This window comes from Ovis aries, chromosome 8 (assembly GCF_016772045.2).
Source record: "Ovis aries strain OAR_USU_Benz2616 breed Rambouillet chromosome 8, ARS-UI_Ramb_v3.0, whole genome shotgun sequence".
In the NCBI taxonomy this organism is placed as follows: domain Eukaryota; kingdom Metazoa; phylum Chordata; class Mammalia; order Artiodactyla; family Bovidae; genus Ovis; species Ovis aries.
Window position 1 is genome coordinate 11,552,306 of NC_056061.1, and position 21,059 is coordinate 11,573,364.

The 21,059-nt window shown below is 41.4% G+C and overlaps 1 protein-coding gene across 1 annotated transcript in view; it reads left to right on the forward strand.

The window, feature by feature from the left end:
• LOC114116232 (lysosomal-associated transmembrane protein 4B-like) overlaps nucleotides 1–19,392 on the forward strand; it is a 56,412-nt gene extending 37,020 nt beyond the window's left edge. Inside the window, exon 2 of the mRNA XM_060419365.1 lies at nucleotides 19,219–19,392. Coding sequence (XP_060275348.1) covers nucleotides 19,219–19,392 — 174 coding nt within the window. The remainder of the gene's footprint in view (nucleotides 1–19,218) is intronic.
• The last annotated feature ends 1,667 nt before the right edge of the window (nucleotides 19,393–21,059 follow it).

The following is a 21,059-nucleotide window of genomic DNA, read 5'->3' on the forward strand; positions in this document are numbered from 1 at the left end:
CTCTTGGACTTGACTGACAATTTACTTTTCCATGTTGGGGAAATTTTCAACTATAATCTCTTCAAAAATTTTCTCATACCCTTTCTTTTTCTCTTCTTCTTCCAAGACCCCTATAATTTGAATGTTGGTGCTTTTGATATGGCCCCAGAAGTCTCTGAGACTATCCTCAGCTCTTTTCATTCTTTTTATTTTATTCTGCTCTTCAGAAGTCATTTCCAACATTTTATCTTCCAGCTCACTGATTTGTTCTTCTGTTTCAGATATTCTGCTATTGATTCCTTCTAGAATATTTTTAATTTCAGTAATTGTTTGTCTCTGTGTGTTTATTCTTTAATCTTATAAGTCTTTGTTAATTGATTCTTGCATTTTCTCCATTTTGTTTTCAGGGTTTTTGATCATCTTTGCTATCATCATTCTGAATTCTTTTTCAGGTAGTTTGCCTATTTCCTCTTCTTTTATTTGGATTTCTGTGTTTCTAGTTTGTTCCTTCATGTGTGCAGTATTTCTCTGCCTTTTCATTATTATTTTTTTAAGTTATTGCGTTTGAGGGCTCCTTTTCTCAGGCTTCAAGGGAAGTTGAATCTTTCCTTGAGGAAGGTTGAATTCTTTCTTCCTTTTGATTTCTGCTCTCATAAGTTTCATCCAGTGGTTTGTGTGAGCTTGTATAGGGTGAGATATGTGCTGAGTTTTTGTTTGTTTGTCTTTCCTCTGACGGGCAAGGCTGAGTGAGGTGGTGATCCTGTCTGCAGTTGATTGGGTTTATGTTTTTGTTTTGTTTGCTGTTTAGATGAAGCATCCTGCACAGGGTGCTACTGGTGGTTGGGTGATGCCAGGTCTTGTATTCAAGTGCTTTCCTTTGTGTGAGTTCTCACTATTTGATACTCTCTAGGGTTTGTTCTCTGGTACTCTACCATCTTGGAGTCTGTGCTCCCACTCCAAAAGCTCAGGGTTTGATTTCTGGTCAGGAATGAAATTTCCACAAGTGGTTTGTTGTGGCATTAAGAGAGATTAAAAAAAAATCCAAAAATAAGAAACCAAAGAAGAACCTCAGACAAATGGCAGTTACAAAGGCAAGCAAACAGTAATTAAAATTAATTGAATATATACCCATGAGCAAAGTGAAAACAGTCTAACACAAGTAAAGTACAGTAGATTGATCTGGCGAACAAAGGAAATCAAAATTATATTTACCAGTTAACAAAACTAACTTAAGCATAAACTGGAAAACAAAATTAAGCAAGGCCAAATGGGGAATAAAGCAAGGAAAACAAAGCTAACAAATATGTTGAGAGAAAAGGAAGGAAAAAAAAAAAGAAAGAATAGATATGAAAAGTTAAATAGAGGTAGATAAGAAGATTTATATACATTAAAGATTAACCGCAAGGGGAAAAGAACAGTAGGTTTAAAAATTAAAAATTAAAATTATAAAAAAGAGAAAAGAAAAAAAAGGAAGAAGAAAAGAAAGAAAAAAGGGGGGTGGGGAGAGGAAAACTCCCTTAGGAGTTTTTCACAGAACTGCAAAAACCCAATGTAGAGGCAGAGGTTTATGACAACAATAGAAAATGTGCCTGAGGAAAAGAAAAAGCTCAAAGCTTTCCTGGATTTCTCAGTGCCAATAAAATCGACATCTACAACAGAGGGGGGAGAAAAGGAAAAAAAAGAAAAAATCCAAAAGAATCTACAGAACAAGTAAAAAAAATAAGAATAATAAATGTTTTCCTTGAGTCACTGCTGTCAGTCCTTTCCCTCGCTGGGGGTCACAGTCCACCTCACCTCCCTAGGATGCCCTCTAACACTGTGCTGATCTCTGGACCTCCTCTGAGGGCAGCTCAGATTCTAATCTGGTCCTACTCCTCTGTATTCTTGCCTCCAATGTGCACAGTTGTCAGAACTAGTGTGTTTTCTTTTGTGGGAGCTCTCAATGGCCTTTTATATACAAAACTAAAGCACAAACTGGAAAACAAAACTAAAGCAAGGTGTCAGTTGGGGAATAAAGCAATGAAAATGAAACTAACAAATATGTTAAGAGGAAAGGAAAGAAAGAAAAGAAAGAAAGAATAGATATGCAAAGTTAAATAGAGGTAGGGACTTTCCCCATGGCCTCTACGTTTCCACAGCAGAGGGCCCAGGTTCATTCCCTGGCTAGGAAATGAAAGTCCCACATAATGCTGGATGCAGCCAAAAAAAAAAAAAAAAAAATAGAGGTAGATAAAGAAGACTTATACACATTGAAGATTAACCGCAAGGGGAAAAGAACAGTAGGAAAAGCAAACAAAGGGATAGAGACACAGAGTCTGCCTGGTTGAGCGTGTGGATTTCATCTGCAGCTTGTACATCTGGTGGGAAGGTTTTGGGTCTTCTTCCTTAGCCACACTGCCCCTGGGTTTCAATTGTGGTTTTATTTCCACCTCTACATGTTGGTCGCCCCCTGGGGTTTAGCTCCTGAGGCTGCCCTTGAGGGCCAGGTGTGGAGGTGGTTCAGCTGCTTGGGTTGCAGGGGTTCTGGCTGCACCAGGTCCTCAGGGGCGTTGGCAGCTAGGGCAGCAGGAAATATAGTGCTCTGGAAGGGTATGGCAACCAGTATTGGCCAATATGCTCCAGAATTCTTGGCTGGAGGACCCCCTCCCTGACAAAGAAGCCTGGCAGACCACAGTCTACAGGGTCACAAAGAGTCAGACACGACTGAAGTGACCCTGCATGCATAGATGGAAGACTTTTTTTGCTTGTGGAAGTTCCCCAGTGAGAGTTGAGCGTGAAGGTGGCACAGGTGCTTGGCTTGTGGGGACCCTGGCGGCACCAAGTGCGCAGGGACATGGACTGCTTCTGCTGCAGGAATTATGGCCTATCAGAGTCTTTTCTCAAGCCTCTTGTAGCTGGCGACCAGAAGGCCTTTTTGGCCAGTCTTTCTCCGTAACTCTGCCCTTTCAGGCACTTACAGGTGCCCTTGCTTGGGGTCTTTCTCTGTTGTTCCGTTGGCAGGCACATAGAGGGAGACCCCCCTGGCTGGGGTCCTACTCTGTAGATTGGCACATCAGGCACTTAAAGGGACACACCGGGTAGGGTCCTACTCTGTAGTTCAGTTCCTCAGGAGTTTAATGGACCAGCCTCCATCGTTCAGCTGCCAGTGCTGGTGTGTGGGGAGAGAGAGAAGCTATAGTGATGGCTCCAGCCCCAACGTGTGACTCAGCAGTATCGCCTCACTTCCATGGCCGCTTGGCTTTCTTCCACTGGCATTTCCCACCACAGTCTCCTCCCTCACATCCCCTCAATCCATCTCTCTGCAGTCAGCAGCAGCCTTCACCCTTGGATTGCTCCACAATCCCTAAACTCCAGCTCCCAGCTGCTGTGCCTTCTAGGAGACCAGCGTTCCTGCCCAGGGTGTGTATGGCTGCGGCAAGGACTGTCTGATTCTCACTCCATGTAGGCTGCAACAGATCAGCTCTTTCACTCTCAGCCTTTAATGTTTCTCCTCTGACTCAGAAAATTGCCCTGCTCTGGGGATTGGACCACTGCTTCAGTTCCCCCACCTGCTGAGGGCAGGTCCAGTCCTACAAACACTCTTGTTTTCCCCCCTAGTTCCTTCATCCTCCCGAGTTTTGCATTGTTCTATATATTCTTTTCCACTGGTCAGGTACTCCTGTCTGCTCTCAGCTGGTGTTCTGCGTGCACTTCTGTGTCTGAAGGTGTATCCCTGATGTATCCGTGGAGAAAGATGTACTCCACATCCACCTACTCCTCTGCCATCTTGTTCTTCCGACGTGATGCAATTTTTCAAGGAAGATGTTCTTCTGTAGCATGAATTCTTCAATAAAAACTCTATTTGTGGTAATTCATTATGATTGAGGTATGCGTCTGAGGTGGGCAGAGTCGAAGTGAGGGCAGAGGCTGCTCCATGGGAGGTCACCATATTTGGGCAAAGAGCTAGAGACCACAGTGTACAAGGTCACTTCTCTCAGTCTCCTTAATAAGACTCTCATCCTAATGGGAAATGTGCTGCTTTTAAGATACTGGCAAATCTTAGAATCATTTTGAAAACTTAACTTCTCTGTGTGTGTGTTAGTTGCTCAGTCATGCCCGACTCTTTGCGACCCCATGGACTGCAATCCACCAGGTTCCTCTGTCCATGAGATTTTCCAGGCAAGGATACTGGAGTGGGTTGCCATTTCCTTCTCCAGGGGATCTTCCCAACCCAGGGATCGAACCCGGGTCTCCTGCACTGCAGGCAGATTCCTTACTGACTGAGCTACAAGGGAAGCCTTCTCTAAGCCTCATTTAAAAAATTCCATGAATGGGGATAGTAAAACTATCTGTCTCATAAGATCTTTGGGTGTATTAATGCAAGTAACCTCCTTAGCACAGTACCTTACATGAAGCACTAAGTATCTGTTAATTTTTCTATTATTATCAATTTGTTAAAGATTAAAGTTGCCTCAACAGAAAAGTGAAATCAGCAGGCCTGGATGATTTTCTTGCAGTTTAATAAAACAACTAGGTCAAATCAGTCCAAAGACACCAGTTATTATAAAACCACATAAAAGATCAGAATGTTCCTAAAAAGGAAGAAAATTTAGGCTAATACAATAACGCTTCCCAGGTGGCACTAGTGGTAAGAACCCACCTGCCCATGCAGGAGATGAAAGAGAGGTGGATTCCACCCTGGCTTGGGAAGATCCCCTAGAAGAGGAAATGGCAACTCCCTCCAGTATTCTTTTCTGGAGAATATCATGGACAGAGGAACCTGGCAGGCTATAGTCCATAGGGTTGCAAAGAGTCAGACACGAATGAAGTGACTTAGCACTAATGTAATATAATATAAATTCACACATATATATGAATGATATTGAAAATTGTAGGGACTAAAAGACAAAGATTTATACTAAAGTCAATTTCACAGACTCCTTGAAAAGAAAGAGATTTTATATTTATAAAGAGTAAATCCTCTCACATTACTCTCATTCAGGTTACTGAAACCCTGAAAACTGATAGATTCACAGTAGAGTTAAAAACAGACATCTACATCATGATTCTAGAAAAATCTAAAAAAAATTTTCAGCTTAATAAATTCCAGAATCTTTATGCTTTTACTCTATCTAGGCCAGGTATACCTAACATCTTTAACATTTTTATTGCATTCAATATTCACAAAACCTCTATATTAGTATATATTATTAGCTCCACTCTGTGGATAAGAAAACTAACCAAGTGAAAATAATATACTTTTGTTAATGTAGATTTTAAATCTTTTCTTCTTTGATAAGTCCATTTTGAATCTGTATAGTAAAGCTTTCTTGATTTCCATCAAAATAAAATAAAATTTAAAAGTACTACTGAAACTCTTTGCCTCTCTTTAACTATATATTACTTCTTACCATTTTCATTAAAAAGAGAGTTCAGTTCAGTTCAGTTGCTCAGTCATGTCCAACTCTTTGCGACCCCATGATTCGCAGGACGCCAGGCCTCCTTGTCCATCACCAACTCCTGAAGTTTACCCAAACTCATGTCCATCGAGTTGGTGATGCCATCCAACCATCTCATCCTCTGTCGTCTCCTTCTCCTCCTGCCCCCAATCCCTCCCAGCATCAGGGTCTTTTCCAATGAGTCGGCTCTTTGCATCAGGTGGCCAAAGTATTGGAGTCTCAGCTTCAACATCAGTCCTTCCAATGAACACCCAGGACTGACCTCCTTTAGGATGAGCTGGTTGGATCTTCTTGCAGTCCAAGGGACTCTCAAGAGTCTTTCCCAACACCACAGTTCAAAAGCATCAATTCTTCAGTGCTCAGCTTTCTTCACAGTCCAACTCTCACATCCATACATGACTACTGGAAAAACCATAGCCTTGACTAGATGGACCTTTGTTGGCAAAGTAATGTCTGCTTTTTAATATGCTGTCAAGGCTGGTCATAACTTTCCTTCCAGGGAGTAAGCGTCTTTTAATGTCATGGCTGCAATTACATCTGCAGTGATTTTGGAGCCCAAGAAAATAAAGTCTGACATTGTTTCCACTGTTTCCCCATCTATTTCCCATGAAGTGATGGGACTAGATGCCATCATCTTCGTTTTCTGAATGTTGAGCTTTAAACCAACTTTTTCACTCTCCTCTTTCACTTTCATCAAGAGGCTTTTGAGTTCCTCTTCACTTTCTGCCATAAGGGTGGTGTTGTCTGCATATCTGAGGTTATTGATATTTCTCCCAGCAATCTTGATTCCAGCTTGTGCTTATTCCAGCCCAGCGTTTTTCATGATGTACTCTGCAAAGAAGTTAAGTAAGCAAGGTGACAATATACAGCCTTGATGTACTCCTTTGCCTATTGGGAACCAGTCTGTTGTTCCATGTCCAGTTCTAACTGTTGCTTCCTGACCTGCATATAGGTTTCTCAAGAGGCAGACCAGGTGGTCTGGTATTCCCATCTCTTTCAGAATTTTCCACAGTTTCTTGTGATCCACACAGTCAAAGGCTTTGGCATAGTCAATAAAACAGAAGTAGATGTTTTTCTGGAACTCTCTTGCTTTTTCCATGAACCAGCAGATGTTGGAAATTTGATCTCTGGTTCCTCTGCCTTTTCTAAAACCAGCTTGAACATCAGGAAATTCACGGTTCACGTATTGCTGAAGCCTGGCTTGGAGAATTTTGAGCATTACTTTACTAGCGTGTGAGATGAGGGCAATTGTGTGGTAGTTTGAGCATTCTTTGGCACTGTCTTTCTTTGGGATTGGAATGAAAACTGACCTTTTCCAGTCCTGTGGCCACTGCTGAGTTTTCCAAATTTGCTGGCATACTGAGTGCAGCATTTTCAGCGTGATCTTTCAGCATGATCTTTCAGGATTTGAAATAGCTCAACTGGAATTCCATCACCTCCACTGGCTTTGTTTGTAGTGATGTTTTTCTAAGGCCCATTTGACTTCACATTCCAGGATGTCTGGCTCTGGGTGAGTGATCACACCTTCATGATTATCTGGGTTGTGAAATCTTTTTTGTACAATAAGAGTGGATTTTGTCTAGGCAAAACAATCAGAGGAGATACTAGATTTTATGTGCATTTTCAAAGTAGATAATCAAAGATGTGTTATTTCATTTTTGAACAGCTCATATATTAAGAATAGAAGGTTATCCATGGTTAGAAATAGGAGAATGTTTTCTGAGACATATATTTGAAGAGAACATTTTGTGCACTGTGAGCCTATCTCGTCCTTTCCCTCGCCCAGAGGAATGAAGGTGCAACTTCACTGTAATTAATTAATTAATTTTGAGGGGAGTATAGTTGCCTTATAATGTTGTGTTTGATTTAGGTCATACCTGAATGGTCTAGTGGTTTTCCCTACTTTCTTCAATTTAAGTCTGAATTTGGCAATAAGAAGTTCATGATCTGAGCCACTGTCAGCTCCTGGTCTTGTTTTTGCTGACTGTATAGAGTTTCTCCATCTTTGGCTGCAAAGAATATAATCAGTCTGATTTCAGTGTTGACCATCTGGTGATGTCCATGTGTAGAGTCTTCTCTTGTGTTGTTGGAAGAGGGTGTTTGCTATGACCAGTGTGTTCTCTTGTAAGAACTCTATTAGCCTTTGCCCTGCTTCATTCCGTACTCCAAGGACAAATTTGCCTGTTACTCCAGGTGTTTCTTGACTTCTTTCTTTTGCATTGCAGTCCCCTGTAATCAAAAGGACATCTTTTTTGGGTGTTAGTTCTAGAAGGTCTTGGAGATCTTCATAGAACTGTTCAACTTCAGCTTCTTCAGTGTTACTGGTTGGGGCATAGACTTGGATTACCGTGATATTGAATGGTTTGCCTTGGAAACAGAGATCATTCTGTCATTTTTGAGATTGCATCCAAGTATTGCATTTCAGACTCTTTTGTTGCCTATGATGGCTACTCCATTTCTTCTAAGGGATTCCTGCCCACAGTAGTAGATATAATGGACATCAGAGTTAAATTCACCCATTCCCATCCTTGCAAATAGCTGTGAAAAGAAGGGAAGCAAAAAACAAAGGGGAAAAGGAAAGATATACCCATTTGAATGCAGAGTTCCAAAGAATAGCAAGGAGAGATAAGAAAGACTTCCTTAGTGATCAATGCAAAGAAGTAGAGGAAAACAATACAATGGGAATGACTAGAGACCTCTTCAAGAGAATTAGAGATACCAAGGGAACATTTCATGCAAAGATGGGCTCAATAAGGACAGAAACGGTAGGGACCTAAGAGAAGCAGAAGATATTAAGAAGAGGTGGCAAGAATACAGAGAAGAACTGTACAAAAAGGATCTTCACGACCCAGATAGTCACGATGGTGTGATCACTCACCTAGAGCCAGACATCCTGATGTGAAGTCAAGTGGGCCTTAGGAAGCATCAATATAAACAAACCAGTGGAGGTGATGGAATTCCAGTGGCGCTCTTTCAAATCCTGAAAGATGATGCTGTGAAAGTGCTGCACTCAATATGCCAGCAAATTTGGAAGACTCAGCAGTGGTCACAGGACTGGAAAAGGTCAGTTTTCATTCCAATCCCAAAAAAGGCAATGCCAAAGAATGCTCAGACTTCCACACAATTGCACTCATCTCACATGCTAGTAAAGTAATGCTCAAAATTCTCCAAGCCAGGCTTCAGCAATACGTGAATTGTGAACTTCCAGATGTTCAAGTTGGTTTTAGAAAAGGCAGAGGAACCAGAGATGAAATTGCAAACATCTGTTGGATCATTGAAAAGCAAGAGAGTTCCAGAAAAGACATCTATTTCTGCTTTATTGACTATGCCAAAGCCTTTGTGTGGATCACCACAGTTCAGTTCAGTTCAGTCACTCAGTCGTGTCCGACTCTTTGTGACCCCATGAATCACAGCCTCCCTATCTATCACCATCTCCTGGAGTTCACTCAGACTCACGTCCATCGAGTCCGTGATGCCATCCAGCCATCTCATCCTCAGTCGTCCCTTCTCCTCCTGCCCCAATCCCTCCCAGCATCAGAGTCTTTTCCAATGAGTCAACACTTCGCATGAGGTGGCCAAAGTACTGGAGCTTCAGCTTTAGCATCATTCCTTCCAAAGAAATCCCAGGGTTGATCTCCTTTATAATGGACTGGTTGGATCTCCTTGCAGTCCAGGGGACTCCCAAGAGTCTTCTCCAACACCTCAGTTCAAAAGCATCAATTCTTCAGCGCTCAGCCTTCTTCACAGTCCAACTCTCACATCCATACATGACCACAGGAAAAACCGTAGCCTTGACTAGATAGTCTGCAAAGTAATGTTTTTGCTTTTGAATATGCTATCTAGGTTGGTCATAACTTTTCTTCCAAGGAGTAAGCGTCTTTTAATTTCATGGCTGCAATCACCATCTGCAGTGATTTGGGAGCCCCCCAAAATAAAGTCTGACACTGTTTCCACTGTTTTCCCACCTATTTCCCATGAAGTGATGGGACCAGATGCCATGATCTTCGTTTTCTGAATGTTGAGCTGTAAGCCAACTTTTTCACTCTCCTCTTTCACTTTCATCAAGAGGCTTTTTAGCTCCTCTTCACTTTCTGCCATAAGGATGGTGTCATCTGCATATCTGAGGTGATTGATATTTCTCCTGGCAATCTTGATTCCAGCTTGTGTTTCTTCCAGTCCAGCATTTCTCATGATGTACTCTGCATAGAAGTTAAATAAGCATGGTGACAATATACAGACTTGACGTCCCCCTTTTCCTATTTGGAACCAGTCTGTTATTCCATGTCCATTTCTAACTGTTGCTTCCTGACATGCATACAGATCCACAGACTGTGGAAAATTCTTAAAGAGACAGGAATAGCAGACTACCTGACCTGCCTCCTGAGTAATCTGTGTGCAGGTTAGGAAGCAATAGTTAGAACTGGACATGGAAGAACAGACTAGTTCCAAATAGGAAAAGGAGTACATTGAGGCTGTATATTGTCACCCTGCTTATTTAACTTATATGCAGAGTACATCAAGAGAAACGCTGGGCTGGAAGAAACAAGCTAGAATCAAGATTGCTAGGAGAAATGTCAATAACCTCCAATATGAAGATGACACCACCCTTATGGCAGAAAGTGAAGAAGAACTAAAGAGCCTCTTGATGAAAGTGAAAGAGGAGAGTGAAAAAGTTGGCTTAAAGCTCAACATTCAGAAAACTAAGATCATGGCATCTGATCCCATCACTTCATGGCAAATAGATGGGGAAACAGTGGAAACAACAACTGACTTTATTTTTCTGGCCTCCCAAATCACTGCAGATGGTGACTGCAGCCATGACATACAGACACTTACTCCTTGGAAGGAAAGTTATGACCAACCTAGACAGCATTTTAAACAGCAGAGATATTGCTTTCCAACAAAGGTCTGTCTAGTGAAGGCTATGATTTTTCCAGTGGTCATGTATGGATGTGAGAGTTGGACTATAAGGAGGGCTGAGTGCAGAAGAAGTGATGCTTTTGAACTGTGGTGTTGGGGAAGATTCTTGAGAGTCCCTTGGACTGCAAGGAGATCCAACCAGTCCGTCCTAAAGAAGGTCAGTCCTGGGTGTTCATTGGAAGGACTGATGTTGGAGCTGAGACTCCAATACTTTGTGGCCACCTGATGCGAAGAGCTGACTCACTGGAAAAGACCCTGATGCTGGGAGGGATTGAAAGCAGGAGGAGAAGGGGACGATAGAGGATGAGATGGTTGGATGGCATTACCAACTCAATGGACATGAATTCGGGTGGACTCCGGGAGTTGGTGATGGACAGGGAGGCCTGGCGTGCTGTGGTTTATGGGGTCGCAAAGAGTCATACATGACTTAGAGACTGAACTGAACTGAACTGAACTGAATGTGTGGTATTTTCTACTGTACAGTAAAACAAATCAGCTCTACCTGTATATATATCCCTCTTTTTGGATTTCTTTTCCAGTTAGGTCACCACAGAGCATTTGCGTAGAGTTCCCTGAGCTATATAGTAGGTTTTCATTAGTTGCCTATTTTATAAAAAGCATCAATACTGTATGTATTTCAATCCCAATCTCTTGATTCATTCCAACCCCTTTCCCCACCTTGGTGTCCATACGTTTGTTCTCTATGTCGGTGTCTCTATTTCTGTTTTGCAAAAATGTTCATCTATACCACTTTTCTAGACTTCACTTATATGTGTTAATATAGAACCTTGTTTTTCTCTTTCTGACTGACTTCGCTTAGTATGACAGTTTCTAGGTTCATCCACGTCTCTACAAAGCCACTTCTTAACTTTATATCTTTTGAAAGTGGCTTAAGGGGACCACTGAAGGAATATTATATATATGTATATAGATATGCATATATATAGGCTTGTGTATATATATGTGGGCTCCTCAGGTGCCTCAGTGGTAAATAATCTGCCTACCAAAGCAGGAGAGGCAAGAGCCCAGGGTCCCATCCCTGGGTTGGGAAGATCTCCTGAAGTAGACATTGGCATCCCACTCCAGTGTTCTTGCCTGGAAAATTCCATAGACAGAGGAGCCTGGCAGGCTACAGTCCATGGGTTCTTGAAGACTCAGAAATGACTGATCAACTGAGTACATATGTGTATATATGTATGAATGATTCATAATATGCATGCATATATAATATAAAAGTGTATTTGTAAGTGCATATTAGTTATTTTCTAAAGTTGGGGGAAATTATGAGCTTGTGATGGATTCAGACCTGAGAAAGTGTGACCTGCTAGTGGTGTTGTCCAGCAGAAAGAGGCTGAGAGTTGTGTTACTGGAGACAGGTAGTGGGGGATTTGCAATAAGCAGCCAAAAAGGAAGCACTGCCGGAGTCAAGGGAGTTGTCAGAGGGTCCACCCAGGAGTCTCTCCAAGATGCCCAGGGAAAGAGTCAATGTTAACTGAATACAGAGCCATACAGGGTGTAGCAGTACCAGTGAAGACCTGCTCTCAAGACTTTAGGGAAAAAAAAAAAAAAAACAAACTGCTGTTAAGTGGAAAGAAGAGAAGACAACCACTTCTATCTTGGCCTGGTCCCTTGAAGAAAGTCCTGTTGAAAGCTTACGTTCTGAGACTGTATAGCAAAATGTCATGTTGATATGGCAAGGTCAAGGGGAAAAGGAAATGAGTCAGGCAGGGAAAAAGCGAGTCCTTTAGCAGGTGGCACATCACTGAGCATGCTAATAGCTTCACCAGGACTCAGAGCTAATTGCTTGTTCCTAGGGCACCTCTTGGGCTTCTCAGTGGCTCAGCGGTAAAGAATCTGCCTGCAATGCAGGAGACACAGGAGATGCTGATTTGATCCCTGGGTCAAGAAAATCCCCTGGAAGAGGGCATGGCAACCACTCCAGTATTCTTGCTTGGAAAATCCCATGGAGCGAAGAAGCCTGGTGGGCTACAGTGCATGGGGTCGCAAAGACTTAGCAACTGAGCACCAGCACCAGCATGGAAGGATTATCCTCACTGAAGATGTTTAAAGAGATAATGAAATTAATTTCATGAATGTATGTTAAGATTTCTGCACTTTCAAGTCACTAATTATACTCTGAACTCTTAAAATGCACTTTATTCCACCATTTTTTACTTCTTCACTTCCCATTAATTCCTCACACACCACCATTAGTCTTTACCACTAATGTGACAACTGTGCAAACTAATAAGGCTCTCGTAAGTTTCCATATCACTTTTTTTCTCTGCAGTGTTTGTGCTCACCACTATTTATTTTTAACACTTTCCTGCCTCAGATTCTATGACACCAAACTTCTTGGTTCTCTTTCCACTTCCTGAATCAGTCCTTGGAATCTTTGATACCCATTCCTTCTTCTATACCCAGCTTCTAAAAATAAAAAAAAAATTAATGACCTTCGGTGTTTAATCCTCAGTCCATGCTTTCTTGACTCTATGTCTTTCCCCAGGGTAAGTTTTCTTTCCTCTGCCAACTCTCAGCAATTATGAACTCAAATCCCAGAGAACTCCTTACCTACAGGACATTCTTCATCTCAAATTCAACATGTCCCAAAGCTGAACTCTTCATCTTTTACTTCCAAACTGGCTACTTCTTCTGGCATTTACTATCTTGATTTATTGTACCATTATTCACCACACCCCACCCTCTGCCGAGTCAGGTAACCTGGGAATGATCCCAGACTCCTCATGGACCTTCATTTCCACATCAAAGCAGTCACCAAGCCCTGGAGATAAAACCTTTGGAAGAGCTCATGAATCTATCTGCTCCATGTCATCCTCACTGCTACTGCCTTAGATTAGGTCTTCCCTGGGTCTGAACTGGGTGTTACTTTAGCCTCTGACAGCCTCTGACTAACATTTCTATTACTTTAAATTCAGATCCACGCTATCACAAGAATCATCTCTATCATTTTTTTCTATACAATAAAATAAGAAAAACTCTTCCAATTCTCTTTGAGTCTGTAAAGAAATGACAAATTTTGTGTTAACAGCGGTACAGTCAAAGCCCTCCTGATCTGACTGCTGTTGACCTACTAGCTTTGGAATAAGAGAAATATGATAAACACAGAGCATGTCCTTTGCCATCAAGCCAGTCCCAAGTTCTCATCCTGGCTCTGCCCCTCACTGTCTGTCTGACTGTGGGCAAAGTAATAAGGCTTCTGGACTTTGGGTGTTTCATGGGTAAAATATTGGTCAGTGTATAACCATGGTGAAGATTAAATGGAACCATGTATGTGATGCATTCAGCACCTAAACAGCGCTCAACACATTTCCTCCTTCACTCATGCATTCCCTTTACCTTATGTGTCAGCTTGCTGGTATGCATGAAATACCTCAAATCTGTTTTTTGATCCCATCCATTTTTGTCATAGAATATTCTCTCTAAGAGTAACTTTCTCTTTCCTGCTGGAGAGTTGCTCCTCATTCTAGAAGATGAAACTGCAGGGCACTTCTGCAAAGCACCCCCTGACACCCAAGGCAAAGGTAAACACTCTATTCTCTTTTTAAAATCTCTTTCAATGTCTTGCTTAATTGCCAAAGCAGTCCTTATGTCACTGTGCCATAAGAATGAGGCACTTGGGCTTGGAGGATACACAGTCAGTCACATTATGTTCTTAAAAGCTGACATGACATCAATACAAATAAAGAAAATGCATAAAAGGACCTCTGAAATGATCTCATTACTGTGTAATCATGCACTGACCAACCTTGTGTCTAATTGTCTTCACTGTTAAAAACGAGTTTGGCAGATTTGTATGGGATGGACTGAAAATTATGATGCTTTATAAAACAAGACCTGTGAGGAAAGTCTAATTGCACTGATATTAGTCAATCTAGAGAGGAAGTTGATCACTCAATAACAATTCTCAGTCTCAGTGTGGACACAACTGAGCATTTTCTGGAGTCAGTGAGCCCTAGATGAGTGGGGATAGTGTAAATTCCCATAGGAAATGTAGATACGATAATAGAAACATTTCTTGAGGGTAAAAGATACTAAATAATAAAATGTTTCATCCAAGTGGCTGTGACGATTCCTCAATACTGTCTTTCCAAATTTGTTTAACAACTATTTCTCTTGAATGCCGGAAAATGGACCAGTTGGCTCATCAAGGTCCTCTCCGCCCACAGGATCCCATGAATGCCATCCGGGAATGAAGACTTAACTCTCGTGCAAATGTAAGCACCATAAATTCTTCTTAAAGCTATTAAACCCTTTTTATTGTAAGCAGTACTTGCACCAGGGGAGACTAAGGTTCACAGATGGATAGCATAAACCCATATAATTATGCTACATATCTGCAAATAATTAATTTGGCTTTGTGCATGTAATTTGTGTGTCATTGCCCAAACATCCTCTTACAAAAATACAGCTCAAAATGTGCTGAACGGGGCAACAAGCTTTTTAGCCTTCAGAGTGACATATTTCCAGAATAAATACAGCAGACATGAAAGGAGACAGTTGGCCTGTCTTGCACGGGGCCTAAAAGTAGTTACTAGGTGACTGAGGAGTGACTGTAAAGGCAGAAGGGGTTCCAGACAGAGGATTTTCATGTCATGAGCCAGTAGCGTGTGGGAAGCTGGCAACCAGTCAGACGGAGACTAAACCAGGCTTTACTACCGCTCTTTACTTCCAGTGAACTGGAGACATGCATTTCCTAATGTGTTTTCTCTTTTCTTTCCTTCCTACTCACGATGATGACTCAGGATGGCGACTGACCAACTTTTTACTTCCATGCGTTCTGATCTGCCCCCCCAGCACTCCTCGCACACTTGATCTAATACAGTTTTGCCCTAGAGCAGTGGCTTAGTACAAATCTGCCTATGGCAGCATGTGATCTGCTCCTAACATTCTTGGACTAGGATCAAAATGATGTAACCCTGCAGGGAAAGTCCAGGACTCATTTTTGCATCTATATAGCAGTTGCTTGCAGACTGCAGAACATTGCAAACATGCACTCAGTGATTCTTAACTAGGGGCAGTATCACCCCTAGTGGGGTTTGTATTTGTGTGGGGGCCTTGTGGCACCATTGATATTTGGTGGGTGGCAGCCAGAGATGCAAATGTCTGGTAATATTTGAGATAGTTAGCATCATAAAGATTTGTTTCACCCCCCAAAGCCAAACCTGAAAAGCAGGTTAGATTTAGAACTGCCCCAATGTTTGCCTCAATAGCCAGGAAGCAATGTGAAGGCACTTTGCCTTTTTGCCCAAAGAGATTGTATGTAAAAGAAAATATGACTCTTTATTATTTGCCTGAGACACCAGGCCCTCATTATAAAAGGGGACAATTAATCTTATTGAGGAACTTAAGATCTTAATAGGAAATCTAGACCCAGAATCTGTTAAAGGCTTCGAGCATTTCTTACAATTCCAGTCCAATGAGGGGAGAGAGAATGCATTTGAGAGGTAAGTACAATTTAGTGGTACTTAGCCATGAGATTGGACTTCCCTAGTGGCTCAGACAGTAAGGCGTCTGCCTACAATTCGGGAGACCTGGGTTCTATCCTTGGTTCGGAAAGATTCCCTGGAGAAGGAAATGGCAACCCACTCCAGTACTCTTGCTTGGAAAAATCCCATGGATGGAGGAGCCCAGTAGGCTACAGTCCATGGGGTTGCAAAGAGCTGGACATGACTGAGAAATTTCACTTTCACTTTCTTTCAGTCATGAAATTAGAAGATGATTACTTCTTGGCCGGAAAGCTATGACAAACCTAGACAGTGTCTTAAAAAGCAACGACCTCACTTTGCTGACAAAGGTCCATATATTTAAGGCAATGGTCTTTCCAGTAGTCATGTATGGCTGTGAGAGCTGGACCATAAAGAAGGCAGAACACTAAAGAATTGATGCTTTCAAACTGTGGTGCTGGAGAAGACTCTTGAGAGCCCCTTGGACAGCAAAGAAAAAGAGATCAAACCAATCAATCCTAAAGTAAGTCAACTTGGAAGGACCATTGCTGAAACTGAATACTTTGGCCACCTGATGCAGAGTTGACTCTGGAAAAGACCCTGATGCTGGAAAAACCGAAGGCAGAAGAAGAGGGTGACAAAGGGTGAAATGGTTGGATGGCATCATTAATTCAATGGATATACACTTGGGCAAACTCCCAGAGATGATGAGGGAGGGAAGCTTGGCGTGCTGCAGTCCATGGGGTTGTGAAGAGTCGGACACAACTTGGAGACTGAGCACTACCACCACCAACAACCGTTGAGTGGAAATCCCCCATATCATAAAAGACTTAGAAAGCCCTATCTTTGAATTCCTCTTCAGCACTTATTGTCTGTATACCCTTAGCCAATGTGCTTACTACTGAACCTAGAGATTCCTATCTGCAGAAGAAGTGTTACTGTATCACATAGGTTGCTGAAAAATTAGTTTAATGCATAAGTCTTACCACAGTATCTTGGTGTGTGAAAAATGGTAGCTAAATGATAATAATAAATAATTATTAATGTTAGTAGTAGTGCAATTATTCAGAATAAGGAAAAAGGAACTCAATTATCTGTGTTCAATTGATATTCTATTCAATGTCTTTTATAAAACAGACATTATAAAAGGGGAAAATAATTCTTGTCTTGATGAGATGGTAAACAAGTAATAAATGTACAAAATATGTAGGGGAGGAAATGTGGTAAAGAGGAAATTATTTTGGTTCCTAGTATTATTTTTTTCTCTGTATTAATTATATGGCTCCCTCCCATGCCAGGCCTGGTTGCCTTTAACTTTAAAAGCTAAGGACCTCTTCAGGGGCTAAAGATTCAATTATTCAATACTATCCATCAAAACCCCCCACTGTGAGTTTTGTTGCTGTGAGCTTTCATTTAGAACTATTGTGTAATTAGCAGCATCTTGGTATAATTCAGTTTTGGAGGGTGAGAACATTGAAACCATGGGCCTTGCTCTATTCATCCATCATGTACATCTGTGTACAAGAAAGACTATACTATGTTGAAGAACAAATATTCTTAGAAAAAAAAAATACAGTGCTCAACAGGCTGACTTTTTGAGTTCACAGAAGACAAATAATTGTCCTATCAATTCCAGATGCAGGCAAAGATTTACCAGACTTTTCAGTAGTTGCTTTGTTGCTCATGTCTCCAGTGAATCTATAAGAAGATCTGCTGTTCTCTTAAAACAATACTCTTTTGCTTATTCTCCCCTATCTGGCTGAAATTTTCAGGTACAATGATTGTTGGAGGGGTGGAAGGGTGCTGTCCTAGTTCCATTAAATAGTAATATAATTTTAAGTTCTCTAACAGAAACTTAGCAAATGAAGATCTAATTTGCAGTTACACATAAAGGGATTTGCAAGAACTTCTTTGAGTAAAATAGGAGGATGCGTAAGAAAGGGCAGTTTTCAAGTCACGTGCACATCTGAGACTCTTCTCACTGAGGCCCTGGACTTAAGACTTTGCCCCTTTCCATGGCTGTCTCATTCATAGTTTGTGTTCTTGACTCATAGGAAGAGAATATAAGCTCTTTCTCCAAAAATATCAAGTGTAGGGGCCCAGCTGGTTTAATAAACAATTTATAAAGCATCAAATGCTGAAAAATTGGAAAAAAAATCTTTGGGGGAATATTGGTTAAGCAACTATTCCAAAAGAATAGCCTAGGAAAACATAAAGTTCAGTTATATATGTTATTAGTATTTTTAAGTGATTATGCATAACATTAACTTTATTATTATAATGTATTATAATTTCATATTTGGATTTAATGAATAATTAATTGAGCATGAGTAATCATTTTACATAAAGGGAAAGAGTTATCAGTTAATGAATTTGGGTGATTAGAACCTAAAACTTTATTGTCTACCAGAACATGATTCCTACGGAGGTAGAGACAATATTCTCAATACACTGTACATCTGTCCCCAGGTTATATTTGCATTCTGAAACACTGGAGCAGGTGGAGCTCAGATATTGCAAAGGAGGATTCATCAGCCTGGTTCTTAGTGCTTGTCTATTTATGCAACCCTGAACCCACTGTCCCATCTGGCCCTTGGATGAACTATCTTCGCTTCTGTTGGCAGGGTGCCTTCAGATTCTGGCACAACTGAGATTTGAACAGGACTGGTTAAAATGCTAGAACTCTAAACCAGTTCATTTCAAGTGACTGTGATCATTATGATATGATGCCACTTTTGACATTAAAGGTGACTAAAGAAATTGTGACTGCAAGCAAGAATGAAAGGGCCTGGTAATATTAGGTGCCAAGTGTAAGATTCTACCTAAGAAAACTCAGAACCATTTGGGAAGAATTTTTTGAAGGCTAGATCAGGCAGAAGGAGAGCCAGATCAAACTGATGATTACTGTTGTTATTACCTTATCTCACTCAGAGGCTAGTGTAGTCTGTGAAATGTAAGTTTCATTCATCTTTCTAAATCCCATGGACAGAGGAGCCTGGCAGACAACAGGCCATAGGGTTGCAGAGCTGGACAAGACTGAAGCGACTTAGCACACACACACATCTTTCTAAAAATTCATAAGGTAATAAAAGTGATACATATATAATCGATAAGGAGAGATTTTCATCAAACTTTCAGATATTAACTGAATTCCTTTTTAAAAAAGTAACTCATGTAATTCCAAGATCCAGCTCTTCAGAAATTCATAAAGATGTAAAGTGCTTCAAACGAGATGGAGAATGTTTGGAACATGAGCAGGGAAATTATCACTTGATAGGTGGCAAGCACTGTGAGAACAAATTTGCCTTTTTTCATTCCCTTCCTGGTTTTTTTTCCCGTCACATAAAGGGAAAATGAAACACCAGGAAAAGTCAGGTTATCGTCATCTACACCGGTTCCTGTCACTGCTTAAACAGCATATACTTCTTAAGAGAAGCCGATGCCTGACCCACCATTCCCGGTGCATACGTTTTGAGCTGTTTCCCATGCATGCCGCAATGCAGGAGGAGCTCATTGGTCACTGTGGGGCCTGCTCCCCGAAGCAGGAGTTTTCAATCTTCATTGTTCTGGTTGCAGAACCCTTTGTTTAAACGCCTAAGATGTAAACCAGATGAAAACAGAGCCGCTCTGTTTGAAGAAGGCGCTTGAGGGGGCTCATCCACTTCTCCGAGGGCTCTGAAGCCCTTTGCTCTGTATCAATTCAGACTTTCTTATTAAAATAAAATTCCGGAACACTGTGGGTTTTCCCTGGAAGGGGAATCTCCAAATGAAGAAGCACAGCTTATTGAGTTTCTCTGTCTCTGCTTCCTTCAGTTTCACACTCAATTTAGTCCCATTCCAGCTTCATGTGTGTGTGTGCGCATGTTCAGTCGTGTCTGACTCTTTCACGACCCTATGGACCCTAGCCCGCCAGGCTCCTCTGTCAGTGGGATTATCTTGGAAAGGATACTGGAGTGGGTTGCCATTTCCTTCTCCAGGGGCTCTTCCCCATCCAGGGATCAAACCTACGTCTCGGGGGAGCCCTCCCACCTTCATGATGTGCTCCTGTTAAGCCACTGGCCCTGGGCTTCTCTTCACAGACATAAGGCTGGGATTTTCTGCTACTGAGCACCAAGAAGCTACATTCACAGACTGTGAGTGCAAGAAGGATAGAGACTGGGTCTGTTTTGTTAAGGGTTGCATTGTGGGGACCTATGCTGTGCCTGGCATATATTGGGCATTCAATCAATATTTGTGGACTGAATAATAGGGTAAAGGAATAGCCAAATGCAGGAAAGCATAGATAGTTCAGGAGATATAAAAAGAGTACAATAAAAGAAGTAAATATTTTCTAGAGTTGTGTTGGCAGTCCTGCCACTGAGCTCATAGACTTGACTCATCTCATTCTCCAGTTTGAGTCAGATGGCCCCAAGGGGCCCTCACAACTTTGCCTGGGCCCTTATGACTTACTTCTTAGATGGTTTTGCTTAGTACCATCTTAAAACTACCCTAGGGAATGGCTTAAATACTCTATGGTGACCTAATATGCCCATGATTGAGGCAAAGGTACTCTGATGTTTTTCCTCAGTTACTGGAAGACTGTGCTTTGGTTTCTGAGTTTCTGAGTTTTTCTTTTTTAAAAAATTTGCATGTTTGTTTTGTTTAAGTAGTACTAGAAATGACTTCATCTATCTGATTAGCCCCTTCTCCATACATAGTGGATGAGTTTGGCTCTTACACCTGGGTATATAAACATGTTTAAATACAATTCATTATAATAAGAATGGTATTTACAGAATGCTTGTGTGCTCAATCATTCAGTCATGCCCAACTCTTTGCAATATCATGGACCGTAGCCTACCAGGCTCCTTTGTCCATGGAATTTTCCAGGCAAGAATACTGGAGTGTGTTGCCATTTCCTTCTCCATTTATTGAGTAATAGTAGCAAAATGATCCCCTGATATATTTATATAAAGCACCCAGAATTGGGGGGGGGTCATTGGAGGGTGGGGTAAGGTGAGTAATGCCCCCCAAAGATATCAGTTCCTGGTCCCTGAAACTTGTAAGTGTTGCCTTATAAAGGGAAAGAAAAGATCTATGTACAGTAGATGTGATTCAGTTGAGAATTTTGAGTTAGGGAGATTATCCTGAATAATCAGGATGGACCCTAAATGTAATATCTTATAAGAGAGAGGCAGAGCGGGGTTTGATGAAAGAAGATATACACATGGGAGATATACACACAGAAGAAGAAACACACCCAGCACCACCAGAAACT